This window comes from Asterias amurensis, chromosome 16, assembly GCF_032118995.1.
Source record: "Asterias amurensis chromosome 16, ASM3211899v1".
Lineage (NCBI taxonomy): Eukaryota > Metazoa > Echinodermata > Asteroidea > Forcipulatida > Asteriidae > Asterias > Asterias amurensis.
In genome coordinates, this window is record NC_092663.1 from 12,467,033 (window position 1) to 12,480,958 (window position 13,926).

The 13,926-nt window shown below is 40.3% G+C and overlaps 1 protein-coding gene across 1 annotated transcript; it reads right to left on the reverse strand.

Moving 5' to 3' along the window:
* Positions 1-1,572: 1,572 nt before the first annotated feature.
* LOC139948691 (beta-galactosidase-like) lies at positions 1,573-12,759 on the reverse strand. Its single transcript, XM_071946938.1, has 14 exons — positions 12,571-12,759; positions 11,757-11,926; positions 10,586-10,736; positions 9,864-9,924; positions 9,402-9,496; positions 8,355-8,535; positions 7,853-7,911; positions 6,962-7,083; positions 6,185-6,347; positions 5,755-5,919; positions 4,468-4,572; positions 4,106-4,237; positions 3,250-3,480; positions 1,573-3,160 (listed from the first exon to the last, which is right to left on the reverse strand). Exons 1-14 carry the CDS (start codon positions 12,646-12,648, stop codon positions 2,579-2,581), a joined length of 2,295 nt encoding a protein of 764 aa, XP_071803039.1. The 5' UTR covers positions 12,649-12,759; the 3' UTR covers positions 1,573-2,578.
* Between the last annotated feature and the right edge of the window lie 1,167 nt (positions 12,760-13,926).

Here is a 13,926-nt window from a genome sequence, read left to right on the forward strand (position 1 = left end):
ACATACTTGTTCCTGTTGAAGATGAACTTACAATATTCTGTTGGCATCAAGTGTGGGAAATGATTCGGTTAAAAAACGCTATCTCACCCGTGTTTATTCTGTGAATGATATATGCCGTTGCAACGTTGATGCGACCAAATAGCCGGACCACAAAATCGAAAAACCATCCAACTTCAAAATGTTGTCTGTTATAATTGTTTGCAACCGTCTAAAAACAGATTGTGCACCATTCAAGATTTCAGTTGGGAAACTTTGGACTATAAATGAAATTATTTTGAAAGTTATTACCAAATCAAGAGTGGGCAAAACACAGTTACATCAAGAAAGGGGAAACACCCATCAGAAAAGCCAAGTATTATTTACTAGATACTCGGTGTATTTTTTTTTTTTTTAACACGGATTTCCTTGTAAAATTTATCAATAGTTATTTTTATCATCAAGATAGAAAAAGTTACCCGGTGTTTTGATCAATATATACAGTAATCGTAATTAACTTGACACCCTTTGACAATAAATTGTAGGCCTACGTAATGATCTCACACTGGTTTACAATTTCATTTCCTTGTGTAGTACAACCAAACCAACCAAAGTGAAAGTTTACTTACTTCATTTTCATTCAGTGTTTCAAACTCAGTATTTCGAAACTTTTGACAACTTTGAGAGCACTTAAATCCATACTTTCTCACCGGTCATGCCGGTGAAAGTAAGACCACTGATTTGTTTAAGCAGCAGCTGCTTTACAGCTTTATGAATTTGGCCCCAAATGATTACAGGCATGCAACTTTCAGCTGATCAGCCGATTTCCTCTTTTTCTTTTCCTTTTTTTTGCATTTAGAAAGTTGCATGTCTGTGATAAGCTGAGTCTTTGATGTTTCTGTTTGTGTACCTTGCTATGGTCTCAGACGACGCTGTTGTGTTTTAGAAACTAACAATAATATAAGTTGCATTAAAGGGAAGGTACATATTTGGGAATTGTCAAAGACCAGTCTTCTCACTTGGTGTATCCCATCATGAGCATAAAATAACAAGCCTGTGAAAATTTTGGCTCAATCGGTCATTGAAGTTGCGAGAAAATGACAAAAGAAAAAACACCCTTGTTGTGGTTTCATATAGGAATAAAATACTTCTAGCTAGAAGTCTTTTGTTATTTTAATGAGAAATAACCTCCTTCTCAAAAACTACGTTACTTCAGAGGGAGTCGTTTCCCACAATGTTTTAAACTATCAACAGCTTTCCAATGCTCGTTACCAAGTCAGTTTTTAAGTTAATATTTGTTTCGAGTAATTACCAAACATGTACTTTCCCTTTAAATCATCCTGCGATGTTTCAAACTTGAACTAATTTCTTCAAATAATTTGGAAACATAGTTTACAACAATGTCTGCCCTCCCAACAACCATAGCAGGCAGCAGTGTTAAACCTGGTTCATACTTCATGCGAAAGTGAAACAAATTTTCTTGCATCACAATTGGTAAAGCAGTCCCTACCAAATTCATGCTTTTACCGTAATGTAATTTGTTTGTTCATATACTTGACTTCACTTTAACACGGAAACAACAAGTTCAATAACAAATCTCATACAAAACATTGTTTTTTAATTAGTACTTTTTTAAAATTAAATGTTAACAACTAAGTTGTTTAGTTAAATTATACCCTTTTAGCATAAACATCTGAATGGTTAATTAAGATTCTTAAAGTTGACAAAAAAGCTAGCATCCCACATACACAAAAACAAAGCAAAACAAACAAATACCCCAACAAACAAACTGACACCCCAACAAAAAGGGACAAAACAAACACCCCCCCCCCAAAAAACAAAAAAAAAAGAAGACGAAGGTTACAACAATGTAAAAAGTGAATTACCACCACAAGTCAAGTAAAACTGCTCACACTGTTCTTAAAACTAAATAATGCACCCCGACTACCAAGTTGAATAGATATTGGATGACAAACTTGTACTTTGCAATGAAAGTATTTGCGCCCTTGTCTGTAAGCCCTGTCTAGAAGTGCCCTGTAATAATTACATAATGCTGAGCATTTTAAATTGTAAATTACTACTTTTTTGGGGTCTGTTTATTGAATTTTCTTTGTCTACAAAGTAAAGGGCCATAATTCGCTACTATGCTTCTGCTGTGCGTGTGATACTGAATTCAGACTTTTTTATGTCTGCCTATTGAAAATAACAGAAGCTGTTGTGTTACTTATGTAAAAGAACCCAGTGCACCAAAAAGAGAAGGGTTTGGCCAGCAGCCTATTGTGCCACAGCACCCTGTAAACCATTGCATGGTGCTATGTAAAAGGAGTACGTCTCATAATTCAAATGTAGTTCCTTAATTGTTAACATTATTTTCTGTAATTTATTGTCTTTTTAAGCACGATATCCAAGGCAATTTCTATTGTATACTTGTATATAAATACAATAAGCCAAATCAATCAATCAATCAATATTACCTTACAGGAAAGTACTGAATGTTAAAGTGCCCCGAGTGTCACTGAGTGACGGATATCGGGCTATATTAACAGCAACTATTATTATTATTACTTATAAAATTTGAACTCAACTCAGTCTTGAAACGATTTCAGACGATAAAAAAGTTCCAAAGTACTGCGGGTAGTCCACCAAGGAAGATCATCACCTCTGTAGCGGAAACAACAACCTCTTTCCCAATGTCCTTCCAATCTTTCTTGGAATCCACAATAATTGTGTTTTCATCAAAAGCTTCTTGAGAATCGTAGCTGAGATCAAATCCATTCTCGGACTCCTTCCCAGGTACCACGTCCCTCCCCCATGTCTCATCAACATCTAAATCCTGGATCTTGTTCCCTGACAATCGTTCGTTTTTCAAGAGTTTATGTTCTACAAAATCTGCATCGGCACTTTCTTCATTTTCCATCAAAGAAGTTTGTGAGTCAGATTCCTTTCTTCGGCTCGCTTGTAGGTCATCAGGCGGTATCGTAGAGTTTATGATTGGCCTGTCGATGAATTCAACGGAGCATATAGCAAAGGGGTCCGACGTATTACAGGGGGAGTGTTCCGTTTCAAAGAGGACAAGTGTGTTTAGTGTGGGGTTCAGGACAAAAGCTGGCACGTACAGCGTTATCTGTGGGCCCTCTGTTGGCCAGTAACGACCCAGGTTGAATCCGTTGATGAAAGCCTGACCCTGCAGAAGATGGCAAAAGGAATATGGTTAACAGATGGTTAACAAGTTTGTAAATCCTACCAACTTTGAAATTTTATGATATCTCTCACCTTGGACCATCCGGTCATTCTCAGGAATGTATCCTGAGGTCCCTCTTGGGGACCAGTTGGCAGAGTACCAGCGAAGAACGACGGTATTTGCAGAGGTCCTGAGGGGGCGCCTCCTTCCGATGGCACATCTACAGAATTGCGCTTCAGGTCTAAGGCTCTCTCTAGGTCCAGGGAAAAAATCTGCCAGGACATCAGGACGAAGCCAGCGAGGGTGACATTCCCGATGATACCCTAGAGAGGAAATAATAATAACAACTAGTTCTTATCGAGAGCATTTCACAATAATGTCTCAAGGCGCTTTACATTAGTGCCCTGGTCATTGGGCAAATAACATTCCTTTCTCAGCTCCCTACGGAGTATACAGCCCCAAGCTGCCGTATGGCGCTAGTGGCTTTTTCATACACAATATCAACCTCTACCCTCTACCCTCATTTATACCCCTGGGTGAAGAGAAGCAATTACAGTAAAGCATCTTGCTCAAGGAAACAAGTGTCACGATCAGGATTTGAACCCACACTCTGATGACTTAACCACCAGAACTTGAATTGGATGCTCTTAACCACAAAGCGAACAATTTGGCAAAGCATTTGGAGTTCTTTCAAAATTTTAATTTATTTTCCTGGGGTTGGACGAAGGAAAGTTGACACTTTATACCAACTAAGTTCTCTCGCCATTGAGCGATGGTGTTCTCCCTATTTTGTCAGTGTCTTTGTTCAGGTGATGTACAAGTCTACCTACAGGAAGTCCAGGCTTGGTGGCTCTTTTGTAAACATGCGATGCCACAGGTTATATCATCTTTAAGAAGCCACTATTATTATAAATGATAGAGTAAGAAGTCTCAATGAATATTACTAACCTTACTGTCGTTGATACAGCAGCCATAGTTGAGTCGTCCCATGTTCTCAACCAGTATATCGAGCGTTGAATTCTCTTGGGCTGTGATGTTGATAGTGACATGAGTATTGCGTTTTAGGATACCCATAGGAATCTAATAAAGAAGGACAAATTGGTTTAGTCTTCATCAGAAATTGGACCCAAGTGTACATTAAAACACTGAATTCCAAAAATCTTCTCCACTGTAGCAGAATCATTATAGAGTCACTCAATTTGTTTCTCAAATTGCGGACACTGATAAGATTGACTCATTGGAATGCTACCTATGGTCTCAGTTGAATATTAATCTAATGTGAATGCATTAAAAAACAGTCTGGCACCTACCTTATCAACGAATACATATCCTCTGTCATGAATTCCATTAATAGTCAGTGGTGACGTATTGTAGTTTGAATTGAGTGTAGTGCGATACAGCATGAACCCAAAATCCTATAAATCAAAACAGAAAGTATGCTTTTAATATAAAAACAGTAAAATGTCTCCCCAAAATACCAACAACTCACCTGTTAATAATAGTAACGATTGTGGCTTCTTATATAGCACGCATATCCGTCACTCACGTTGCCTTGGACCGGTCGAGTTGGTCGCGTTTGTAACCGTTTGTTATAAAATGCATATGGGTAGAAAGATGTTGTAAAAGTATAATACAATGATCCACACAAACATGCCTCGAAATTGCGTGGTTTTCATTTTACCTCATCGACTAACACGGTCCGCCATTTATGGGAGTCAAATTTTTGACTCCCATAAATGGCCGACCGTGTTAGTTCGCACAGAAAAAGGAAAACCACGTAATTTTTAGGCAAATTTGTGTGGATCATTATATTCTACTTTTAAAACATCTTTCCAATCATATGAATTTGATAAAAAACGGTTTCAAATGCTTTTTATAGACTAACTCGTCCGATCCAAGGCAACGTGTTCCTTTAAAGGGCGGCTGCAGTGTTTTTTTTAATTCATTTAAACGATTAAACATGACTTTTTAAACCTGAAATATTTTTTTCTATTTTTTATTAAATGCGCAAGTATTTTAAAAATGGTTTTCAAGAGATTAGGGGAACCCACCCCGCCCCTAAAAGGGAGCCTTCATTTGCATAAACGTGACGTCATGTCAGTAACCCGAGCCGCCGGCCCCCCTGCATATAGAGACGTGTGCACTTAGTGGCCTGGTACCTAGGCGCGTGTAGTTAGGGATCAGACTCTTTTTGCCGACGATATGTTTGAATTCCTGATGTGACGTTGATGGTAGGGGGCGGTAACAATCCACAAAAGGGGGGGGCATGACTTATTCGCTAATTACGCAGGTCAGATATGTCGGGAATAAACAAAACACATTTTATTGATGTTCAATACATATATCAGAAATAAATGACAGCAAAATTAACTGTTTTATTTTAATTCACTGCAGCATCCCTTTAAGGTGCTTCAACATTCAGAGTTTTCCTGCAAGGTATGTGGGACGACAACTGAATTATGGGATCTACTCCTTTAACATAGTACCAGTAATGGCTAACAAGGTGCTGTGGTGCAATATGCTGCCAATCAAACCGGGAATTAGATTACAGACATAAATTCCTCTTCATCTCTTCATCTCTGCATTACAATACCAACCTGTTGCATGTCTTCCATGCTAATTGGATAAGTTGTTCTAATTGGTCCATACGGAGCTATCTTATCCAACGCATCATAGAGAGTAGCTGTATGACTCATTAGGGTCTTCCCATAAGCGTATTTCTTGGTAGCAACTGGAATTGGTCCAGGGGGTAGCTTTTTGTACTGCAACAAAAATAACAGTTTAAAAGTCAGAACAAATTAAAGGTTTTCAGCTTTAGGTTTTTCCCAGCTTTAGTTTTTATCAACCTCAACCCCCGCATGTACCCCCTGGTGAAGAGAAGCAATGATAATAAAGTATCTTGCTCAAGGACACAAGTGCCATGACAGGGATTTGAACCCACACTCCAATGACTTAACCACCAGAACTTGAATTCAATGCTCTTAACCACTCGGCCATGACACCCAAAAATATGAAATTTACGCTTACTTTCCCAATAATTGTTCTTAAGATGTAGTATTTCTCATTTGGATCTCCAGCCTCTGATAGGGGTGCATTGTAATCATAGCTCGTTGGTTGAGCTGAGTACGAGGTAAGGCCTCCGTTGGCTCCATTCCAGTAAGCAAAGTTGGTTCCACCCTCAAACATGTACCTGCATTTAAAGAGAAGAGTGTTATTACTTTTTTTTACCCAACACTGTTATGTGATAATATACTGTAAAGGTAGTTCCTTATAGACACCATCTTTACAGGCAACTTGGGTTTGGGTTTTGGGCTGTGCAAGCTTTTAAATTTTGTTCTATGCAACCAAGCATATTGGTTTACCGACCAATCATGCAAGGAAGTTGATAGAACTAGCACATGCTGCACACACTGATTTACGAATAATGCCCAGCGTCACCGATGCCCACTTGACCGATACCCATTTGTACTTCTAGGCGGAGAGAAGCGATTGTATTAAAGTACGTTGCTCAAGGACACAAGTTTTGCAACTGACCAGGCCAGGATTCAAACCCACATTCTGCAAACTACAGAACTTGAGTCCAACGCCCAGCCAACAAACCCAACTTCTTAAAATATTAAGGATTTCAATTTACATATTGATATTAGCGCAGAGTTTCAAAATGTCATGTAATCCTTTTTTATAGCAACTGACCACACCAGGATTCGAACCCACATTCTGTAAATTACAGAACTCTAGTCCACCGCCCTAGACCACTCGCCCCTAAAACCGACTTCATAAAAAGTTAAGAAATTAAGAACTTACATATTGACATTAGCGCCGAGTTTCAAGATGGCATCTAATCCTCTAGCAACCTTTGATGTTAGAACTGTCTGATGTGGCTCTCCCCAGTGGTCCAACCAGCCTGTGTAGTATTCAGAATTAACCTATATAAAATAGAGTCGAGCCAAAGATTTTCAACGGCCTTTCAAGAATTTTAATAGATGTTAAATTTGCATCAGGATAAAGAATATTATTGTTTTTTCCCTTAATACACCGATGTGAGTTAGCACTGGGTGCGTTCGTTTAGCTTCCCTGGGTCTACCCCGCGGTGCTCACTCGGGTGAGCCCCTGACAAGAGCTAAACGAACGACCACTCACCGCTCTCGTAGTGACGTCGTTTACCTGGGGCCAGCCCCCAAGTGACCCACTCCACAAGCAGGGCACTGGGGGCTGACCTGGGTGAGCCCCTGGAATGACGTCAAAAGCTATTCGAACGCACCAGGGCAGACCGAGGATGACCCAGGGAAGCTAAACGAACGCACCCAGTGTATACTCAGTACTTTCCCCTTAGCTGTGAACAAAAAATTACAGGCATATTATATTACTCGGGTGATTTGGACCCCTAACCCTTTCCAATCAAGAGCAGACGTCTTACCAACTAGACCACTGAGATTGCCCGGTAGCTAGAGGCAGTTTGAACCCTTTATTCTACAGCATTGTACTAAGTTATTATTCTGGTTAGCAATTTTTGTCATGCTTAGCTACATTTACTTTTTGTGCTTAAAAGCACAAACTCGATGAAATTGTGCCCGGGTGTTGTCAGACAGTAGGTACAGTTTATCGGTAAATGTATTTGTGTCAATGCAACCAGTGAGCATACAGATTGATCTTTTTAACAATTTTTGTTTTAATTTACTCTTTTAATTTCCTTACCAATGGTCCTTTTGGCTCATATTTTCTCTGCTCATTAAATAAAGCTTGTGGATCATCGACTGGAAGATCAAAAACACACATTATAAATGTTATATAAGTTTCTCAAAGGTTTCCAGAACTGCATATTGCAAATCAACAGTTTGGGTACTTTTTGTAACACAAAACACCGTGTCCACACATTTACACTAAATTTACACCGTTAAAAGATAATGATGGAAGAAAAGTTACTTGCTGTAGTTTGTTAGAAATGAGTAGAATGATATCATGAAGAATTTTTGTTTTTTCTCAGGAGCGAAAATTATTTCAGCATGTACAATGTATTTACGTCACTCTCCTGAAAACATTGCTTTTTTTCTCCAAAAACTTGATGACTAATTGAAACTGAAACATCTTCATACACAGTAAGCCCCCAAAATGATCTACAAAAGGTATCAAAACCCATTAAGCTTCATCCCTTTCATTGACTAAAACGTGATTTTCAAGAAGTCTGTTCTTGTTTTACCTGCTCCAAAATCTATCGTTGAGTATATTCCTTGTAATGTCCCACACCTCAGGAAGTTGTCCCCCGGCCCATCGGTTGAAAAATACACAACATCCGTTCCAAGGTACGATTGAAATAGCTGTAGAAGGTGACGCATGTACACATGATCACAGGCTGGGTAACTACCATACTCATTTTCAACCTGCCAAAAAATGAGAGTTGGGGATGAGGTTGAGAACGAATACACAAGGTCAAACGGGAATCATGCATACTATTTACAGTGTTATTTTAGCATGGGTGGCTAGTGCATAAAGCAATTGCTTCTGAACACTGTGAACCCTAGTTTGATTCCCAGCGAGGGCCATTTCTGAGTAATGATGTGCCATGGTTCTCTTCTATGCCACAAAAATTAACCTCCAGCTTCTCTGGGTTTCGTTGTGCAGCTTCATTAGCCCACCTTTCTCTTCATCTGTTTTACATTCAAACTCACATCTAATTCCATACTATTCCATACTTCATGATTTTTTTTAAAACAATACATTTATAACGTATATTTGGTTTGCGGTATTACACCATGTGTGTATCTACTTGCCAGGTAGAGTTGTTCTTAGAGAACTGTCTTGCTTTATTCTACTGCCGCGGAGTAGATAATCGGAGGTTCGGGAGACTTTTCAGTTCTGAAAAGAACTGTCCTGCTTTTTAACTATTACCAGGGCGGATGGTATAGAAATTTGACTTGACTACGACTTTAGCTTATAGGATCGCAATTAACTGTACTGCCGCGGAGTCAGTTCTGAATTGGTCTCAACGTTTCGACTAGCTTGCTCTAGTCATTGTCAGGAGACGATTTATAACCTTAAAACATTTTTTTTAGAAGTAACCATAAATTAAATATCACACGACAGAAATCAAAATAAGTATGGATGCATCTTCTACAAGGGACTTGTGAACTGCTTGATAGCCAGATAAATTAAACATAAACATGTACAAGAACCTGCGGACAGACAGGTTGAACAGAGACAGAAATCAAAAAGAGTATTACTCATTAAACCTGCATATGGCACCTACCTGAACTGTTATAATTGGTCCACCATTTGCGTAGAGAAACGGCTTGACTTTTGGAAGTAAGACTCCCATCCACAGGTCAACATACTTCAAGAAGGCTGTTCACAAATTGTTTTAAAATCACATGAAACAAACAATGGATTAGCATCCTGTAATAACCCATATAGGACTCCTATTGAGTCCAATATTAAATTTGGAGCAGCATGGCAGTTTACAGTACAAAATAAAGGATGACAAGTGTCAAATGACAGGGATGTTTGTGCGGGGACGATTTCACAAAGAGTTACTTAAGACTAGTCCTAGGAGATATTGAAAACGTTTAAAGGCTAGTCCTAAGTTAAGATGAGTAACTCGTCCTAACTCAAGATAGTCTTAACTCTTTGTGAAGTCCACCTCAGGTTGGATAACTGATCAATAGTTATGATGGTTGACAGGGGACAAGACAAAGATGGTGGCAAGACAAACCTGGGTCAGATGATCGCAGTTGGATGTCGTGATTTCTCAGCAGCCAAGATGGCAGTCCTCCCTTTAGATTAAAAATAATAATAAATACATATTAGTAACAAATAACACAATATGTAAATTTATGTGAAACAATCAAAACATTTTTAATCCATGTATAATTTGTTACATTTTTAATTTGTCTTTTAATAGTTATTTTAATTGTAGATTGCTCATGGGTTAGCTATTTGTGAGTCAGGAAAAGACTAGTTTTTATGTCTAGGTTTTTCCCCCTATGGCTTTACACTGATTGTATGTTGTGTGTGTTAGAGGTCACAGTTAGTGACCTGTGAAGTTTTGCATATGAAAGTAGAGGATTCAGGACAACCAATGAGAGCAAGGCTTACGTAACTATTTGTTTTGGCTTGACCAATAAGGATTGATCTTGCAAACGAGTGACTGAAAGTTTAGTGGGAGCATATTTTTTACTGTCACTTTGTCACAGCTTATTTTTGTATGTAAAGGAGTTGATTTGTTGTTGTTGCAGTACCCTTTGTTGTAATGCCCTTTCATACCAAGTCTTGGCCCAATATGTCATCGATTGATAGTGGATAGTGTACTACGCTCAGTTGCAGTCAAGTTGGTTAAATCATACCGTAAGAGGGCACACTGTAGCAATTTACAACCGAGCGTAGTACGCTATCCAATATCAATCACTGACGTATTGGGCCAAGACTATTCCATACCATGTCCCATTCTCCACAGATATAAGGCCCCGCTCTGAGAATAACCAACAGCCCTATTTCATTGGCCGTCGTCAGGAATTTTTCTAGATCAGCTCCATCCTTGAAATTGTAGGTACCAGGCGTTGGTTCATGCAGGTTCCATGGGACATATCTGAAAGGAAAAAGGTCTCTTTCAATCTCAAATAGAGTTTTTTAAAAGCCTTTCGAAATTGGGGTTTTATCGGAGGCTGCTTAGGATATCGTGGAGAGATTAGCAAACCAACAAATGGGTTTTGCAAAAGATGATTAAAGACATGGAAGTCAGAATGGGAAATGCACCGAGGAAGATGAGATTGGTTTGACATAATGGTTAGAAGAGATGGTTTGGGGAAGATGATAGTACAGGGAATAATGGAGGGGAAGAGAAGCAGGAAGCAATGAGAAGGACAGATGGCAAAAAGAGGTGGACCGGATCAGTAGAGACGCCAGTTACCACCATGGCAGAGAAGACGATAGTACAGGGAAGAATGGAGGGGAAGAGAAGCAGGGGCAGACCAGCAGTGAGATGGACAGATGGCATAAAGAGGTGGACAGGATCAGTAGAGATGCCAGTTACCACCATGGCAGAGAAGACGATAGTACAGGGAAGAATTGAGGGGAAGAGAAGCAGGGGTAGACCATTAATGAGAAGGACAGATGACATAAAGAGGTGGACAGGATCAGTAGAGACGCCAGTTACCACCATGGAGAATAGCAGGGGTGGTTTGAGAGCTATAATGAAGGCCACAGCAGCACAATTCAGCTAAGAAGAAGATAATAGTATTAACAGTGGCTTCTTAGCGCGCATATCCGTCACTCAGTGATGCTCCTGGCGCTGTAACATGCAATGTGGGACTACGTTTTTATTATGAGACCTAATCATTTAACATAGCACCATGTAATGGTATACAAGGTGCTGTGGCGCAAAATGCTGCCAATCAAACCAGAAACACCGGGGCGAACCCCTTCTCTTTTCTATAAGTGCACTGGGTTCTTTTACGTGCGTTACACAACACACTGGACCAACAGCTTTAAGTCCCATTTGAATTCACGACCGAGACTCAAACCCACACTCTGCTGATTAGAAACACCAGAGTTTGAATTCGGTGCTCTTATCCGCTAGGCCATGACACTCCATATGAGCCCAACTTACGTCTGAACAGCATCTAACCCGGCCATGTACATCTTAGACAAGCGATCCTGCCAGTACAAAGGATGCACTCTGCCATAGTGAAGACTGCCAGCGATATATCGGAAAGGCTCTCCATCTTTAACAAAGGTGTTATTGTCAAAGTCGATGGAGAAAGAACGAGCATCTGTTATCTGGTAATAAAAAACAAACAAGGAAAACATGAAATCCTTAAAATGTTATTGACTGCAACTAAAGGTATTAATTGCACTTACATGATTGGTTTAACTGATAAAATAGTCGCACACAGTGTTCATGATTTGTGTGAAATTTTGGCTTAATCTGTTGCTAGAGCTTGGATGAAAATAACAAAAAAACATGCACTAAATTCGGCATGTAAACACACTGTATGATTTTGGTTGTAGCAACTCTAACTTCTACCTACTCTTCTTTCTTCTTTATAATAAAATGTTGCCTTTTTTATTTAAAATCTAAAAATGGCCAGTCCACTTCGTTAGTCAGACTTAGTTGCTATATAATGTAACCCTCCTCCTGACGACGCTGTGCGGCCTCTAGAAACTATAAATAAGGCTGGGGGGGGGGGGGGGGGCCTTATAGTTTCTAGAAGTAGTCCGAAACCATCTACCCCCTACCACTACTAGCCCAGGTTGGATTTATCCGTTGCACCGACATCCTACCACCAGTGATACCTCCTAGCCCTGGCATCGGAGGAGCAGGTTCCCCCCATGGTCAGACACGACAGTAACTAAATATTCTGATTCCGCTCTCCCCTCCCTCTCACACCTCTCTCTGATGGACTATGTCTGGTTAATTTTACCTCAGTTCTGCTCAGGGCTATCAAAACAACCGCAAATACCGGAATCCCCAAGTAGTTCATCCGATTCATCATGTTCATACTGGAGTTAATGTCATTATCAGTACACACAAAACCCTGCGATCAGGCATATGCAATCAACAAGAAAAGTAGTGAAAACTTCGGCAGCGATTGTTTGTTGTTCAGCGCAGCAGCGATGCGATGTTATGACCTTCCTTATACGTGCACGTGATTCGATCAGGTGACTCCACTCGCAGGCCTTTTCGAAACCACGACATTGACTTGGTAGGCTCTGCCTGTAAAAAACTGGCGCGATCCTTTTTTGGGGCTTTTGCCGGATTAAAAAAAAAAATAAGCATATTTTTAAAGAAATTTGTAAGCAAGTTTTTCAGCAGATTTTTTCAGCAAGTTCTTAGGTAGATTTTTAAGCAGATTTTAAAGCAGGTTTCTAAGCAGATTGCTAAGCTGATTGCTATAAGATTCTAAGCATTGTTAAGCATATTGCTAAGTAGATTGCTAAGCAGATTTCTAAGCAGATTTTTAAACAGATTGCTAAGCACATTGCTACGCAGATCGCTAAGCAGACTTTTAGGCACATAGGTTTTAAGCAAGTTTTTATACTCATGTTTTTAAGCGGTTTTTTTTTTGCAGGGGCCAAGCTAGCCTTAGACTTGGGGACAAGTCGTTAAATGTCTGTCGCGGTGATTGTCACGACTACGGTCCCCCATTTAACGGGGAGTACCAGCAGTTCGCACGAGAGCAGTGATCTCGACTTTTCCACAAGTCTAAGCTAGCCTGAGCCGAGTCTGGAGCCGAAGCCATGATTTCGAAAAGGGCCTTTGTCAGTGTGAGCCCCTGTGTATTCTGCCTGTGTGTTTAACGGGGACGAGGACAGGGGACCAGTCTAGATGCCGCCTATTCGAAAAGCCATGTGCAGCGCGTGGTGGCCAGCAAACGAGAGCACTTTAGAGCCGCGTCTCACCGTGCTCTCATGCGTTACCGCCTCGGTGTGCACTTTCCAGTACGGCTGTCCAACAAAGACTTGTACTCTCGTCGCACATGCAACACCTGCCACAACAACCCTCCTGAGAAGTCGCCTTCGTTTGATCGGTCATGCTCTTCGGAGACCTGAGGTGCCTCTCGCTCCTTCTTAAATCCACAAAACCAGCCATCTGACTGAACCCTTTCGACAGGGTGGAAGCCTCCGCTGCACCTACATATCACAGCTTATAGACGACCTCAACGCCATCGGCCTACAACATGATCAAGCTGTTCAAGCTGCCCTGGATCGGCCTGGATGGCACAAACGAATTTTTAACATGTAAACCCGTGGTCACAACGTCTCGAGCCGAGTTCGGC